Below are 18,725 nucleotides of genomic sequence, written 5' to 3' on the forward strand. Positions count from 1 at the left end.
ATAGCTTCATTCATAGCTGATATGCACCCTCTGAAAGATCAGAAACTTTTTAAACATAGCTGAATCCCATTTATTTGGTGAAATATTGTGTGTCATACCAGAGCCAAAAATCCAAGTATCAGCACTATCAAAATTAAAGTGAACTTTCAAGGGATTGGCGAAAAATGTATCTGATTTGAAATTGACTATTAAATTAAAACTAAACTATTATTGCTAACTGTCATTTTATTTCTTCCACAGCCATGCATTTTTGACATTTTATAATATTCCCAATTATCTTGCGATGCAGGTATGAGTGAGTTTCACTCTGCTGAGAATTTCTTCTGTTTTCACTGTTGCCCATGAGATTTGGATTTTGCTTTGGAACTGCTACCTGCCTGAGTCTTTCCATACATTGCAAGTTGATTCTCAGTCAAATGCAAATTCTCAAAAAGAGGTTTTTTCATCTGGTCAGATTCAGGAAAACAGTACCAGGTTGACCAATAAAACTGATATTTGGGCCCTAATGTTCTGAAAATATGATGAAGACTGAAAGTGGCAAGGGTGCATTTGGACCACTTTTTCTCAATTCACTGTATAATTCATAGAAAATGTTTGCAAGTACCTATGCATGTTTCGTTGCTTGATGTCATCCTTTATCATTTGAAAGAAACAATCGAACATGTATATAATCATTGCAATAAAGATAACACTGTTATGTGAGGGCATTTCAGATCGCTTTTGCATCACTCTTCTTTCGTACATAAATAGCAGGTTTCTCCTCAAGTGTCATTCTGTTGATATAGACTACCTGTACATTGTCCCTTTGTCAGCACGGAAATATGTTGGATAGTTATCATGTTCCACTAATGATGGACGCTGATGTATGCCATCTACAATCGAACAGACACAAAAAAATGAAATGATTGTGTGGCATTGCTGGCCAGGAGGCCCCATCTGGGGATGTTTGGCCACCAAGTGCGAATCTTACTGCAGTCGACACCACAGTGGGCGACTCATATGCCGGTGATGAGGATGAAATGATGATGAGGACAACACAACACCCAGTCCATGAGCGGAGAAAATCTCCAACCCAGCTGGGCATCGAACCTGGGCCTACTGCATGGAAGGCAAACATGTTACCATCCAGCTAAGCAGGCAGACGAAACACAGACAATGTTCCTTTAACAAAGCTGAATGTGCCATTTCTATGTTTCCCACTGACTTTCACTTGACAACTTCTGAATTTTTCTCGCATTTGGGAGGACGACGGTTCAATCCCGTCTCCGGCCATCCTGATTTAGGTTTTCCGTGATTTCCCTAAATCGCTTCAGGCAAATGCCGGGATGGTTCCTTTGAAAGGGCACGACCGATTTCCTTCCCCATCCTTCCCTCACCCGAGCTTGTGCTCCGTCTCTAATGACCTCGTTGTCGACGGGACGTTAAACACTAATCTCCTCCTCCTCCTCCTCTGAATTTTTCTGTGACTACTGCAATCATTTTGCTCAAGCATCATGTCAGCCATATATGACAAATCTTACCATTTCATTAATAACCGCAGCAAACGAAAAAATAGCCCATAAAACGAGTACTGTTGTGGTGAACAGTGGATATATTTTGTAGCAAGAATAGTACACGACACTTGTAAAAATGGTGTACTTTATTTAACGTGAGATGGATATACATCAACAACACACACAGAGCCAAAGTATAAACAACAAAATACACACTCTTAAAGCAGAAAGGTTTCACACAACACAAAATTATGTGCCAAGGTAGGGCGACATAGAAAACACATCAAAGTTCGATTTCTTTATTTCAGTGAATACTGCAGCCACTCGAATAGTCCTGTTACTCTTGCCTTCTTCTTCCAATCTAAGAACTAACTTATCGAGTTAAATTGGACCATGGTGCAACTCGGTATTTTTCACACGAAGAAAAGAAATTCAAATATTACAGGGGGTTTCAACACGAGATCTCTATGTTGGTAGGAGTAGCACTTCGCATGTAGAGTCACAGTGGAAAGACACAGAACAGTTCATTAACAAAATAATACCACTGGGGAAGCACAGTACTTTTTGTAATAGATATGTACATAACTGGGTATGAAGTTGGCAGTTCCCACTTTCAAAGAAAAGAAAAGACTATAGTGTGTGTACCATTTGGTATAATGAGCCGCTGCTTTAATTTGTCTGCTAGAATGACTACCACAGTTCAGGAGCACAATATTTTGACAACAGAGACAAATATCAGTGCCTTCAATAGCCTAGCATCTCATTTCTGCTGGGACTACACACCTGTTTAAAATCATGAAGTTTGGTAACATTTAGTATTTCAGTCATGAATCACTTCTGGACAGTCAGCTGGGTTAAGTCCCAGGTAACTGCAAAGCTACTTTAGACATTTATTAGCAGAGACACTATGCTGCCCAATGCTCCATCCTACCACCTTTTAATTTTGGTTCTACTGTCACATCATAGAGTTCTCATTTATGTGGTTAGTGGCTCACATATAAATTGTCAGAGCATTAATGTTTACCAACAAATTTATGAGTCTGAGTCTTTCAGGCTAATTACATTCTTATTTTTCATTTCACTTACATCTGGTCACCCAGATTTAGATTTTCCATGATTTCTCTGAATCACTTAGGGCAAATGCCAGGATGGTTCCTTCAAAAAGGCATAGCTGCTTTCCTTCTCAATTCCTCCCTCATCCAAGCTTGAGCTCTGCCTCTAATGATCTCGTTGCTGACAAGACATTAAATACTAACCTCCTCCACCTCCATTTTTCATTTCAACAAACAGAATGGAAACTGGAAACTTGGGAGGGAGTAATTATTCCTCCATACTAAAGGGATGTTATGCCGTTTTGTAACAAAACGAATACATATAATAGCTACAAGGGTCACATCAATTTCTGAATCTGTCGTATTCAGATGTGCCATAACCCTCTACACTTACTTCATATTCTACGATATTTTTCAACAAATTCAAGGTTCATAGAAAAAATAAGGCTGAACAGTAAGCATTCTGTGTCTCTACTGACTGACTGTGAGGTACAGCATCTGCCCCTGGAACAGTGCTGCAATATATGTTTTGTATATTTGTTTAATGTATTTGTACTTTAGTTTCTGCTGAAATAAGTAGATTTAAATTGCTGTTCTGCTATTGCCAGACTGTTACTGGTACACTCTGTAATTTGTTCGGTTTTTAAATAGACATTGGTGTTTCTTTATTATTATTATTCAAGCATCCAAGCAACAAATGATAACCATACTCTGTTTTTGCAGTTTTATGTCAAAGTGAATGTTCAAACTAACCATGCAATTCTTAATTTGGCTTTGAGAAACTTTTAACGAGCAAACAAGATGCTCATTTTCATTTTGCATTCACCATGAGTTTGAAAGAGCTTCAACTACTAAGCGGACACTACCGTTTTCACTCAATGAATTACACAAGTGCCTTCTTTTTAGAAAGCATTTAGATTAACTAATCTAACTAAAAACAAACTTAAAAATATCTGGGTGTAAACTGAAGGTGCTTTTAATCCAAAAATGCAAAGTTGACACTGCATGTAGAGGTACCCGAATTATTCCTTCTAAACGAGGAGTAAAGTAATTGACTTGCACGTTACCTCTTTACCACTGAACCCATTTTGATCGCTGTAACAAACTTCTGATTTGATTGAATGAAATTATTTTGCCCAATATCCGGTAGCGATTAATTTCAGGAGACACAAGCAAAATTTTATTATTTTCTTCGTCGTGCAGACGTAGTTTTGTTGATGACAATACCGACTTCGAAGATCTTTATTACGTGCTCACAATTTCACGGCATGTTTTTTCAGGTACGCGTTTCTCCTTTCTAATGCCGCTAGGGAATTCTGTTATACAGCTTATTCTGAATCATTACTAGAAACAACTTTATCCGTAAATGCATATTTATCAGCACTCTTCTTCCGCTCTGAATGCTTTTCTAAAGCCTCTGTGCCTTTTGTATCGATATCTCATATTCTGTCACATGTGGTGTGCTAACACTGGTGCTGCTACTACAAGGCAAATTACACGATGGAAATGCATCTCTCTTAAGAACTCCTCACCGCGGTTAATTTAGCGGGCCCGAACGCAAGCCTCTAACATAACCAGTTTATTTGAGATGACGAGAGCATGTACTAGTATTTGCAACATTCTCATTGCCTTTTCCACTTGCAGACCTGCATCGCGAGAGTAAACTTGGAGCACTGCTTCAATCCGTTTAGTGTTATGATTTCGAGAATTACACCCAAAAACAGCACAATCTGACATTGCTCGCACACATACAAAACACTTTCATTTGCAAATCACCCACTACACAAACATAACTAAGCGAAAATAACAACACTCACGAAATCCCACAGCCACCAACATACAAATGTAAGCGCAAAGTGTTCCTCTCTGACGTCATGCGCACAATGATAGTAACGCGTTTGCTTCTGTGCCTCCTGATCAAATCTTATGTTGTTCCCGGTGCCATTACCGTCCGCATAGAAGGGAATGGAACAAGGGGCTTCATTACAAATTTCTTTCGACACATATTCATGTCATTTTCCGTAACAAATCACCGTACAACGCAGATCTGTTCCCCCTATGAAAGTTTTAATCTGTTTTGATCAAAATGCAAGAACTCTGAATAATTCAGTACCTAACCTCCATCACTTGTCTCATGTGCAACTGGTACCTCTGATCACATGTATCACCTGACTTAACAATAATTATCCTTTTAGAACTTAAGCGTTGAGGATGACACAGTGAAAAACAACAATTCCAGAAACAGTAATATCCACGACACATTGGCGCGACAGCAATAATTTATAGTGACATCTATTGATGAATTGGATAACTACTTGGACAACTTCCCACAGCATTGTGGGTCTGTCGTCGCAGTTCCTCTTCCGCCATATTTACGGGTTGAGTGAATAAAAATATCTGAAACTTAATGTTTTCAAGGAAATTTAAATCATAAACAGAATATTTTATGTGATGCCTGTTCAGCAAACTCATCAATTAACAGACTGGTTGGTAATCTAATGATACGAATTTGAAGCTACTTCAGGAACATGTAATTTTTCTTTGGGCGGAATGATACTGTAAAATAGGCCCTCATGAACACAGTAACTCGAAGTATACGCCTAGCGTTTGGCGGCTTGAATTGAATAGGTTTTCATTCATTAACAATTGCTACTTTGACATTTCTGGTTTCGTGGTTAAAAATGATTCTTAAACGTGACAAACATGGGGTGTCATCAATATTCGAGCAGATGAACCCGTTAATCACATGTAATTCTATTATTTTTATTAGTTTTTCGAGACTTTGGCTTGTATTTGTGTTATGTTTATGTCCGTACTAAATGCACGATACTCGCAAATGTTCAGGATTGTGTATGTAACAAACTGTTTTATTTGTAGTAAACACTGATTACACTGGCATTCAGTCAGTCACCTGTATGACGAAAAAACTAAAGACAAAATGGATGGAGCAGCCACCGGGCAGATTAAAACGTCAATCAGCTGTCATAATAATAACGCCTTCGAACCTAGTGAGCTAGTATTTTCAACTGATTGTGGTGCAGTGATGGCACAGGGAGGTGAGTAATCCTACTAATGAAGAGGTTATGTTTACAATGTAAAACATCCTAATAGTTATATGTACTAATGTTTAAACTTCGTTATGAGGACACGTTTCATAATTCTGAACACAACGAGCACCATTTGTTCTAATAGTTTTGATGTCTTTCGTACTGAGTAAGGAGTCTATTGTTTTTCTCTAAAATTCGGTGTTTTAAAAGAAGGGAAAATAAACAATTATAGTTGTCATTATTTTGATTATTACCAAATACACCCGTCCGGCGTTGTGGAGCACAATAACGTGTTATGGTAGAATTCTGTGTTGCAATTAGAAGTTTCTGCTTTTTGGATGTTAACAGACCAACTCAGTCTGGTACTTCAAAGCAGAGCATTCCTAGAACTATTGTATTATTTGCCTTGATCCACATGTAATTACATATTATACCACCTATATTATTTCTCAAGGATTGTATCATACTCTTCCCCAATACCTTAGTGTATCATGTACTTCCTATCCACATGCACACCACTTATTTGAGTTCCAATTATATACTTCTCTTCCTCTGTGGATGCAAAAGAGGGAACCTGTTTTGTGTTTTGAGATTGTTTACATTTAGCAGCCACATTTTTATTGCACAAGCTACACAAAAACATATATCTGTGGATTTTCGTATTAACATTGTTTTGCAAGATCAAGCCACAGGAGCTTATGTTGATCTTCTTGTCAGTGATTTATTTAATACCTGCATAAAAATTTAAAAATATTCAGTTTTATGTCACTTGATCGACCTATTTAGGTATTGTTGGAGTTTCTCATTACAACCTCTCTAACATCCATTGCTTGTACGCAAGTCTCTGAGAAATATCTATTCGTGAACTGAAAGTATTAATCACTGAAAGCATGAAAATAATTTTTTTACAATTAGAACTAATATAAAAAAAGATTAAGCTTAATTTTGTACAGTCCATGAAAGAAAATTGTCAAGTTTCAAAGTATAGAAGTCAAGTATAAAGAAAGTTAGTTGTGAAAAGGTAAGGATAATTAATGACATGCATTTTAAAGGACAAGGTATTAATTGTAAGTAGTAATCAATTGAGCTGTAATCATTCATCATAGTACTTCCCGTAGATACTAATTGTGACTCATTCATTGGGAGTGACTCAAAATGTACAGTAGCATAGTGGTCCAGTTAAGTTGAGTTGCTTTACTAACCTGATTTATCAACTCTTATTAATCATGTCACTTACATTATTTGCCTTAATTGCTTCCTATTCTATGTTTACACATGGAAAGGATCCAGATTAGTACCTTGATTAATTAATTCGCAGAAAAGGCCAAACTTTGGGGAAAAATATATTGTTTTCTTTTATTCTGTTGTATGTCCAGAGAACTAAGGATATGCATGTGTAACAACTAAAATGTTCTTGTGGAGGCATTTGCAAGATCCCCATCTATGTAATATCCTCATTGCTCTTTTTTTCTCTCAGAAATTGTCACTGACTACAGGAAAATTGCTCCTGTAATTGACCTAGATGATAACAGCAGTGAAGGAGGTTAAAGCGCGCGCGCGCACACACACACACACACACACACACACACACACACACACACACACACACACACACACACACACACACACACACACACTCTCTCTCTGTCTGTCTGCCTGTCTGCTGTTTCTTTGTTTTCTTCCTCTTTCTCAAGACAGAGTTTAATATTAACTGCTAATGTATTTTTCATTTGCAGAGATCATCTCCGCAGAAGAGGGAACAACATATATAACAGTTCCATTTCATTTGATTCAGGATGTTGCTTCTCAGCAGAATTTGTTGCTGAAAACAATTCCTAGTAATGCTGTTTTTCTCGATGCTAGTCAGGTAAAAACTGCTCAATATTGAACTGTATGCCAAGTTTCTGCTTTAGTTCTAATAAAATTCTTAATTATTATGCAGATGCGAAACTATAAGTCTCCGCTCTTATTTACTGTAGTACAGCTGTCATAACTTCTAATGTAGGCCTACTGAGCTTTGTCTGTAGGCTACCTAAAATTTACTGAATTTAATTCATTGGAATTGGGAATGGATGCACTGTATATCAGTTAGCATATATGGTGTTTCACATTTATGGTGTAATTATATTTACTTATAATACTTTCTCTCCTGCAGTATAAAAGAATTTAAGAGGTTGCTTATCTGTAAATATTTTTAGACCTTTGTTACTGTATTATTCTTAGATCATCAGCACTCACAATCTTGAATTTAATGTTGTCCCATATCTCGACACTTCATCAAAAGTCAAAAATATCATTTTCTTGTCAACAAGAAAGTGAATCTCAAAATGTGGATGCACTACTTCCATAGTTTTCTGTGAAGAAGTATCTTGTTCTGCTCAACTTCTTGGGGATAGTTTTATTAATGTGAGGGTTGCCACAGGTTATGGAAATCAGAGAATGTCCAAATATGTCAGGGGAATTACGGAAATTAGAAAAAAATGGAAAAAATCTTTTTTTGTGTCAGTAGATGAAATGTTTTGTTTAATGGGGTGTCGTGCAGCATCACTGGCTGGGTGCAGCTGAGTAAGTGCGCTGCTTCCCTGTTCCTTCATTACTAGCCTACTGCTTCTCCCCTTCCTACTACTCCCTTCAGCTTGCAGTCAGTGCTGCCACCACTTCTAGCCACAAGCCTAGCAGCTGCCGATGAGAGGCAGGGAGGCACGAGGAATGGTTTGTTTGGATCTGTTTGTTTGGGGTTGTGGGGACTTATTTGTTGTCTCTGCACAGTCTGTATCTCAAAAGTTCAGAAGGTTTTTAATCTTGCATATTATTCAGTGAAATACAAACCTCTTAAAATGGTCTACAGTATCACAAAAGACACAACATTTTCAGTGCTCCCACCACCGTAAGGAAAACATATCTCACTTTCAAAAACAGTAAACATCTCATGTTAAGCATTAACCCTTTGACTCCTTTGATGAGTTAACTTAATGTCATGTGACATTCGTCCAGACCAGACGCAACGAACAACGCCGAACAAAATAAAAAGAAAGTGAAAAAAAGGGGTAACATCTTTGATTCATAATCAAAATGTCTTCCGTCACAGGTTCGAATCCCGCCACTGCTTAAATTTTGATTAATAATCAGCATTGCCAGCCGAAGACTCCGGCATAAGATGTCACCCCTCATTCTGCCAATAGCCTTGTCAAAGAGGGCGGAGGAGTGGACAGAGGTTCAGAGCACTCTCTTGCCCTAGTGGTGGGAAACTGCCCTGAAGATGAGGATGGAAGGATCACCAATGATCAATGGCATGAGAATGCAGAAGGCAATGGAAACCACTGCATTAAAGACACGTAACGTGTACCCACAGGACATGTGGCCTGTAGTTGAAGAACTGTCATGATGATCTCTCCATTGGAGAAAGATTCCAGAATAGTCCCCCCCCCCCCCAAGGGGGAGGTTACCATGAGGAAAAGATTGAATAATCAATGGAAGGATAACGTTCTCCTACGTGGGATTAGCCAAGCAGTCTAAGGCGCTGCAGTCATGGACTGCACGGCTGGTCCTGACGGAGGTTCGAGTCCTCCCTCGGGCATGGGTGTGTGTGTTTGTCTTTAGGATAATTTAGGTTAGGTAGTGTGTAAGCTTAGGGACTGATGACCTTAGCAGTTAAGTCCCATGAGATTTCACACACACAGACCTTTGTAATAAGATGTTCCACATTTGAACATTTTGATAATGTTCTAAGAGTCAGGCCATGGAATGTCGGAAGCTTGAACATGGTAGGAAACTAGAAAATCTGAAAAGGGAAATGCAGGGGCCCAACCTAGATATAGTAGGGGTCAGTGAAGTGATGTGGAAAGAAGACAAGGATTTCTGGTCATATTAGTATAGGGTAATATCAGCAGCAGCAGAAAATGGTATAACGGGAGTAGGATTCGTTTTGAATAGAGAGGTAGGGCAGTGAGTGTGTTACTGTGACAGTTCAGTGATAGGATTGTTCTTATCAAAATCAACAGCAAATCAACACCAACAATGAGAGTTCAGGGATACATGCCGACATCGAAGGCTGAAGATGAAGAGAGAGAGAGAAAGTGTATGAGGATGTTGAAAGGGTAATACAGTATGTAAAGGGATATGAAAATGTAATAGTCATGGGAGACTGGAATGCAGTTGTAGGGGAAGGAGTGAAAGAAAAGGTTGTGTAGAGTATGGGCTTTGGAATAGGAATGAGAGAGGAAAAAGACTAATTGAGTTCTGCAACAAGTTGCAGCTAGTAATAGCAAATATCCTGTTCAAGAATCACAAAAGGAGGAGGTTCACTAGGAAAAGGCTGGGTGATATGGGAAAATTTCAGTTAGATTACATCATGGTCAGACAGAGATTCCGAGATCAGACACTGGATTATAAGGCATATCTGGGAGCAGACCTAGGCTCAGATCACAATATGGTAGTATGAAGAATCAGTATGTAAAGAAGTGGGATACAGAAGTACTAAGGAATGACAAGACATGGTTGAAGTTCTCGAAGGCTATAAGGAAAAGCTCAGTAGGCAGTACAGTTGAAGAGGAATGAACATCTCTAAAAAGGGACATCACAGAAGTTGGGAAGGGAAACATAGGTACAAAGAGGGTAACTGTGAAGGAAACATAGGTAACAGAAGAAATACTTCAACTGATTGATGAAAGGAGGAAGTACAAAAATGTTCCAGTAAACTCGGGAATAGAGGGTTACAAGTCGCTGAGGAATGAAATAAATAGCAAGTGCACGGAAGCTAAGACAAACGGCTCCAGGAGAAATGTGAAGACATAAAAAAGAACTGATTGTCAGAAGGACAGACTCTGCATACAGGAAATTCAAAACCACAAAGCAAGTGTGGTAACATCAAGGGTGCAACGGGAATTCCACTGTTAAATGCAGAGGAGAGAGCAGATAGATGGAAAGAATATATTGAAAGCCTGTATGAGGGGAAGATTTGTCTGATGTGATAGAAGAAGAAACGGGAGTTGATTTAGAAGAGAGATTTAAAAGAGCTTTGGAAGACTTAAGCCAAATAAGGCAGAAGAGATAGATGACATTCCATCAGAATTTCCGAATTCATTGGGGGGACTGGCAGCAAAACAAATATTCATCTTGATGTGCAGAGTGTATTAGTCTGGGGACATACCATCCGACTTTCGGACAAGCATCATCTACACAATTCCGAAGTCGGCAAGAGCTGACAAGTGTGAGAATTACTGCACAATCAGCTTAACAGCTCATGCATCCAAGTTAAAGGCAATTCTGATGTTGCGGTTAATAATGGAAGCAAGACTAATGAAAAATCAAGACATGTTCATAGGAGTTGTCAACCTGGAAAAAGTGTTCGACAGTGTAAAATGGTGCAAGATGTTCAAAATTCTGAGAAAAGTAGGGGTAAGCTATAGGGAAAGACGGGTCATATACAATATGTACAACAGCCAAGAGGGAATAATAAGAGTGGTGACCAACAACGAAGTGCTTGTATTAAAAAGGGGGTAAGACAGGGATGTAACCTTTCGCTCCTGCTGTTCATTCTGTACATCGAGGAAGCAATTATGAAAATAAAAGAAGGGTCAGGAGTGGAATTAAAATTCAAATGGATTGAGAGTAAATTGAATAAAGATGAAGGTAATGAGAAGTAGTAGAAATGAGAACAGTGAGAAACTTAACATCAGAATTGATGGTCGCGAAATAGATGAAGTTGAGGAATTCTGCTACCTAGGCAGTAAAATAACCAGTGACGGACAGAGCAAAGAGGACATCAAAAGCATACTAGTGATGGCAAAAAGGGCGTTCCTGGCCAAGAGAAGTCTACTAATACCAAATATCCGCCTTAATTTGAGGAAGAAATTTCTGAGAGTGTACATCTGGAGTACAGCATTGTGTGGTAGTGAAACATGGCCTGTGGCGGAACCGGAACAGAAGAGAACCAAAGCATTTGAGATGTGGTGCTACAGACAAATGCTGAAAATTAGGAATGCGGAGGTTCTGCACAGAATCGGAGAGGAGAGGAATAAGTGGAAAACGCTGATAAGGAGAAGGGACAGGATAATAGAACATCTGTTAAGGCATGAGGGAATGACTTCCATGGTACTAGAGGGAGCTGTAGAGGGTAAAAACTGTAGAGGAAGACAGAGATTGGAATACATCCAGCAAATAATTGAAGACGTGGGTTGCAAGTGCTTCTCTGAGATGAAGAGTTTAGCGCAGGAGAGGAATTCGTGGTGGGACGCACCAAAGCAGCCAGAAGACTGATGACAAAAAAAAAAGCCAGTACATGAAAATGACATCACAGACATTCAGTATACTTTGTTCATTATATGAACTAACAGGATGCTTATGACTGCAGAAACACCGTATGGGAAAAATAGATCACAGAGCTTTTAACCCTCATGCATTGGGAAACAGTAAAATCTGTCCACAAACGGAAAGTAAAATTAAATATGAGATCCAAAATATCTGCTTACCAAGACCCAAATTCTTTAATCTTTTGTTTAGTAGAGTGAAGAATATATGATATAGGTTAGATATTATAGATGTGCAGCTATGAAGGAACACTGATCTGCTGGTGAGTACCGAAAAGGACACACAATGATCAGAAACTATTGAAGGAAAAGCTCTCTTTAAAATATGTGCAATTACAACTGAGGTATCTCTCTGGATAGGCCGGACAAATCTGTGGTTTCTGAAGAGAGACAGTAGAGTTTTCAGCAGTCGCAGGAACATTCTGGATGATTGACTGATCTGGCCTTGTAACATTATTCAACAAGGCTTTGTTGTGTTGGTACTGCAAATGCCTGAAAGCAAAGGAAAACTACATGCTTTATTGTCCCCAAGGGCTTGCAGCTGTTCTGTGTGATTTAGTGATGATGGCATCTTTCAGGGTAAAATGTTTCATACGTAAAATGTTCCCCCATTTGAATCTCCCAGCATGACCTACAGTGGAGGATGCAGTCGTCAAAAAAACAAAACTGATATTATGTGGATCATAGGCAGACAGAAGCATTTAAAAAGGGAAATTGATAGGCTGAAGGTAGATAATTGGGAATTAGTGAAGTTTGGTGGCAAGAGGAACAGGACTTCTGGTCAGGTGAGTACAGGGTTATAAATACAAAATCGAATAGGGTGATACAGGAAAATGTTCAGAAAATAGGTCTGTGGGTAAGCTTCTATCACCACTATGGTGAACACTTTACCATAGCCAAGCTAGGCACCAAGCCAACATCCATTACAATAGTTGAAGTTTATATGTCAGCTAGCACTGCAAATAATGAAGAGATGAATGAATGTTTGCTGGCATAAGATAAATTATTCAGATAGTTAAGGGAGATGGAAAAATTGTGATGGGGGATTGGGGTTTGATAGTAGGAAAAAGAAAAGGGAAAATGTTAGGCACACATGGACTGGGGGAAATTAATGAAAGAGGAAGCTCCTTAGCAGAATTTTGGTCTGAGACTAAATTAATCATTGTAAACACTTGGTTTAAGAATCGGGTAAGAAGGTTGCATATGTGGAAGAGACCTGGAGACACTGAAAGGTTTCAGAGATTTCAAAACCAGATTTTAAAATGTAAGGCATTTCCAGGGGCAGATGTGGACCCTGATCATAATTTATATGTTATGAAATGCAGATTAAAATTGAAGAAATTGCAAAAGGTAAAGGTGGGAAATTAAAGAGATGGGTAGATAGATAAATTGAAAGAACCATAAGTTTTTGAGAGTTTCAGAGGAACCATTAGGCAACAGTTGTCAGAAACAGGAGAGAGGAATACAGTTGGAGATGTATGGATAGCCTTGAGAGATTATACATTGAAGGCAGCAGAGGATAAATAGCTAATAAGATAAGACCTAGTAGAAATCATTGAGTAACACAGCACAGCAGATGTTTGACAAAAGGTGAAAACATATAAATGAAGTAGATGAAAGGGAATACAAACGGCTAAGAATGAGATTGACAGAAAGTATTAAATGGTCAAGCAGGAATGGCTAGAAAACAAGTGCAAGGATGTCGAAGGATGCCTGACTGAAGCATAGATGCTGGCTATTGGAGGATTAGAGAAACCTTAGGAAAAAGAAGAAGCAGAGCATGAATACCAAGAGTTAAGATACCAAGTCAGCCAAGAAGGAAAAGGTGTAAGGAATGTACGGAAGAACGACACATGGGAAATTGACTAGAAGGCAGCACTATGGAAAGTGGAGAAGTAGGTGACGATTAGTTGGGAAATATAATTCTGCAAGAAGAATTGGCCAGGGCACTGAAAGACTGAAATCAAAGCAAGATGTCTGGAGTAGCAGGCATTCACTTAGAATTACAGAGATTCCTGGGAGAGACAGCGATGACAAAATTATTCCATGTGATGGGCTAGAGACAAGAGACAGGCAAAATATTCATACTTCAGGAAGAATGTGATAAATCCAGAGCCAAAGAAGGCTGATACTGACAGATGTAAATATTACCAAACAATCATTTTAATAAATATTGCTTGCAATATACTGTATGAATTATTTACAGAAGGATGGAAAAACTGGTAGGAGCTGAGCTCAGGAAATTTAACTGGGGTTAGGGGTAATGTAGGAGCATGCGAGGCAATACTGACCCTACAACAAAGAGGTTAAGCTTGTCACTTATGTAGAAACACTGACCACATGTGATGTCGAGTACTGTGTCATTACCACCAAAGCTGACTACCTGCATCTGAACCCTTCCTATGGAACTGCTTCCTGCCTACTCAGTTACCTGCTCTGGCTTTCTGGACCTGTGCTGAGTATTTCGAACATAACTTACAAGGTACACTTTGTAAAATGCCTACAGCCACTCTCTCCCATTCATTTGTACTCAAGGTACTTGCTATCATAACAAGTTATTTATGTACATTTCAAAAGGAAATGAAGTGTTTGCCAGAAGACACTCTTGATGTAACTGAATACATTTTGATTGATAATGATGAAGTCCCATGCTTCTTGACAGAGCATAGGGGAATGATGCAGGAGACCCACACCGCCGTTCTAGCAAGGTCCTAATGGCAGTGGTTTGCCGTTGCCTTCCGCTGACCATAATGGGGATGAATGATGATGATGATGATGACGATGACGCAACACACTCAGTTACCTTGAGGCGGGTGAATATCTGTGACCCCCGGGAATCGAACCCGGGACCTCGTGCTCAGGAACGAGAACGCTACCACAAGACCACTAGCAAGACTTTTTGATTACATAAATAAATTTAATTATTCTCAAGCAGACTTCAGTGCCAGAAATCAGTGTTTTCAAATACAAAATCTTTCCTTTATGTCAAAATAATTACGTCACATTTTAATGCAATGAGTCTGCATAATTATTTACTAACTAAAGCTATGTATGTGGTGTGTTTGCTTCATGGAACGAGTAGATATTCATTGTTGTTTTTGTGGCCTTCAGTCCGGAGACTGGTTTGGTGCAGCTGTCCATGCTACTCTATCTTGTGCAAGCCTCTTCATCTCCGAATAACTACAGCAAACTTCATTCTTCTGAATTTCCTTAGTGTATTCATCTCTTAGTTCTAAGCAAAGAAGGGAAAGCAGAAAGGTGGAAGGAGTATATAGAGGGTCTATACAAGGGCAATGTACTTGAGGACAATGTTATGGAAATGGAAGAGGATGTAGATGAAGACGAAATGGGAGATATGATACTGCGTGAAGAGTTTGACAGAGCACTGAAAGACCCGAGTCGAAACAAGGCCCCCGGAGTAGACAACATTCCATTGGAACTACTGACGGCCTTGGGAGAGCCAGTCCTGACAAAACTCTACCATCTGGTGAGCAAGATGTATGAAACAGGCGAAATACCCTCAGACTTCAAGAAGAATACAATAATTCCAATCCCAAAGAAAGCAGGTGTTGACAGATGTGAAAATTACCGAACTATCAGTTTAGTAAGTCACAGCTGCAAAATACTAACACGAATTCTTTACAGACGAATGGAAAAACTAGTAGAAGCCAACCTTGGGGAAGATCAGTTTGGATTCCGTAGAAACACTGGAACACGTGAGGCAATACTGACCTTACGACTTATCTTAGAAGAAAGATTAAGGAAAGGCAAACCTACGTTTCTAGCATTTGTAGACTTAGAGAAAGCTTTTGACATTGTTGACTGGAATACTCTCTTTCAAATTCTAAAGGTGGCAGGGGTAAAATACAGGGATCGAAAGGCTATTTACAATTTGTACAGAAACCAGATGGCAGTTACAAGAGTCGAGGGACATGAAAGGGAAGCAGTGGTTGGGAAGGGAGTAAGACAGGGTTGTAGCCTCTCCCCGATGTTATTCAATCTGTATATTGAGCAAGCAGTAAAGGAAACAAAAGAAAAATTCGGAGTAGGTATTAAAATTCATGGAGAAGAAATAAAAACTTTGAGGTTCGCCGATGACGTTGTAATTCTGTCAGAGACAGCAAAGGACTTGGAAGAGCAGTTGAATGGAATGGACAGTGTCTTGAAAGGAGGATATAAGATGAACATCAACAAAAGCAAAACAAGGATAATGGAATGTAGTCTAATTAAGTCGGGTGATGCTGAGGGAATTAGATTAGGAAATGAGGCACTTAAAGTAGTAAAGGAGTTTTGCTATTTGGGGAGCAAAATAACTGATGATGGTCGAAGTAGAGAGCATATAAAATGTAGGCTGGCAATGGCAAGGAAAGCGTTTCTGAAGAAGAGAAATTTGTTAACATCCAGTATTGATTTAAGTGTCAGGAAGTCATTTCTGAAAGTATTCGTATGGTGTGTAGCCATGTATGGAAGTGAAATATGGACGATAAATAGTTTGGACAAGAAGAGAATAGAAGCTTTCGAAATGTGGTGCTACAAAAGAATGCTGAAGATTAGATGGGTAGATCACATAACTAATGTGAAGTATTGAATAGGATTGGGGAGAAGAGAAGTTTGTGGCACAACTTGACCAGAAGAAGGGATCGGTTGGTAGGACATGTTCTGAGGCATCAAGGGATCACCAATTTAGTATTGGAGGGCAGCGTGTAGGGTAAAAATCGTAGAGGGAGACCAAGAGATGAATACACTAAGCAGATTCAGAAGGATGTAGGTTGCAGTAGGTACTGGGAGATGAAAAAGCTTGCACAGGATAGAGTAGCATGGAGAGCTGCATCAAACCAGTCTCAGGACTGAAGACCACAACAACAACAACATTCATCTCTTGGTCGGCCTCTATCGTTTTTACCCTCCATGCTTCACTCCAACACTAAATTGGTGATCCCTTGATGCCTCAGAACGTATCCTACCAACTGATCCTTTCTCCTAGTCAAGTTGTGCCACAAATTCCTCTTCTCCCCTGTCATATTCAGTGCCTCCTCATTAGTTACATGATCTACCCATCTGATACTTAACATTCTTCTGTAGCACATTTCTCTTCTTGCTATACCGTGTATCATCAATGTTTCACTTCCATTCATGGCTACACTCCATACAAATACTTCCAGAAAAGACTTCCTGACATTTAAATCTATACTGGATGTTACCAAATTTCTCTTCTTCAGAAATGCTTTCCTTGCGACAGCCGGTCTACATGTTATATCATCTCTACTTGGACCACCGTCAGTTATTTTGCTCCCCAAATAGCAACACTCATTTACCACTTTAAATATTCATACGAAGAATCAGATCCATCTCTTTCCAGAATACTACTTCATCTGGAAAGCACTTCAAGCTCTGAATCTATAAGCATCTGACATACTTTTTACAATATGTTGTATGTACTTTTAGTCCTTTTTGGTATCCATAGGCAACTTTCATGACTAAAACTCATGCAACCTAAACATAATTGTCTATGTTACATGGTAATAATTTTAACAAATCATAAGCAGCTTAAAATATACAGTTTCTGTTTTACTGGCACTAATTATGCTATGTATTAAAATCATGTACAAAAGAGAGATAGCATCAACTGAAACACAAAGTCAATTTGTTTCCAGTGTTCTTCTTCATTTGGAGAGATACTCCAAAATGAGGAAATGTAATTATTTGATTACTTTTTACAATACTCAGTATGTATTTTGATCTTTATGCCCTTAGGCAAGTTTCGCAGTCAGAAAAGTCGTGGTATTCAAATACAATTGGTTGTGTTGTTTTGGAATAATTTCATCACATTATAAAGTGAAGAATATGTATGGTTTTTATTAACTGGCAGAATGAATCCTGCGTGTTTGTCATGTACAGAATAGATATTGTAGTATCTGAAATGCTCAGTCTGCTAGTTCTCCATGATACTATTTCATCTGAACTGTTTGAATATTTTTTACACCCATTGCATCTGTTTTCCATCCTTTTTGATGCAGGCTTTGGACCAGCACTGGCAAAACTAAAAAGTTTAAGTGTGTTTCGATTGTGCCTGTCTGCAACTTAACATCTCCTTTTTACAGTAAGCAGCAATCTATCTTTGCCTTCTACTTAACGTAGCCTTCTGAAATTCCTTCGTCAAAGAGGATGAAGTAAATATTCCAGAATTCAAATCGAGAGCAGCTGCCAACATGAGCAACTTAAGTAAATGTCCTCAGAGTAATGAAGCAACTTAAATCACTTAATAAAAGCAAGTCTTCTGTTGCAGACTGTATACCAATTAGGTTCCTTTCTGAGTATGTTGACGCAATAGCTTCATGCTCAACAATCGCACACAACCAATCGCTCAATGAAAGATCCGTACCCAAAGACTTGAAAGTTGCGAGGTCACGTCAATATTCAAAAAGGTAGTTGGAGTAATCCACCAAATTACAGGCCCCTATCATTAATGCCAATATAAATTACCTTATTGGCCGAAAGCTATAATTGTGTGAATCTTTTTGTTGTGCCTATCGTGACTCAGCATCTCCACTATATGGTGCGTAGCAACTTTCCTTCTCTGGTATTATTAATGGATTTACGAGACAATCTGAGCAGCTGTCTCAAGTTGTTTCCAAATGTTGCTGTCATTTGCCGTCTAGTAAAGTCATCGACGATCAAAACAAATTGCAAAACCATTTAGAAAAGATGTTTGTTGCAAAAATTGGCAGTTGACCCTAAATAATGAAAAACGTGAGGCCATCTACATGGGTGCTTAAAGGAATCCCTAAAACTTTGGCTACAAGATAAATTAGTCAGATCTACAGG

The 18,725-nt window shown here is 38.9% G+C and overlaps 1 protein-coding gene across 2 annotated transcripts in view; it reads left to right on the plus strand.

Moving 5' to 3' along the window:
- The first annotated feature begins 4,892 nt into the window (after window positions 1-4,892).
- LOC124553793 (zinc finger protein 236-like) overlaps window positions 4,893-18,725 on the plus strand; it is a 237,404-nt gene continuing 223,571 nt past the window's right edge. For both annotated transcript variants that reach the window (XM_047127806.1, XM_047127878.1), the window contains exons 1-3: window positions 4,893-5,031; window positions 5,423-5,601; window positions 7,329-7,459. In XM_047127806.1, the coding sequence (XP_046983762.1) occupies window positions 5,484-5,601; window positions 7,329-7,459 (249 nt within the window). In that variant the 5' untranslated portion in view covers window positions 4,893-5,031; window positions 5,423-5,483. The remainder of the gene's footprint in view (window positions 5,032-5,422; window positions 5,602-7,328; window positions 7,460-18,725) is intronic.

This window comes from Schistocerca americana, chromosome 1, assembly GCF_021461395.2.
Source record: "Schistocerca americana isolate TAMUIC-IGC-003095 chromosome 1, iqSchAmer2.1, whole genome shotgun sequence".
NCBI lineage: Eukaryota > Metazoa > Arthropoda > Insecta > Orthoptera > Acrididae > Schistocerca > Schistocerca americana.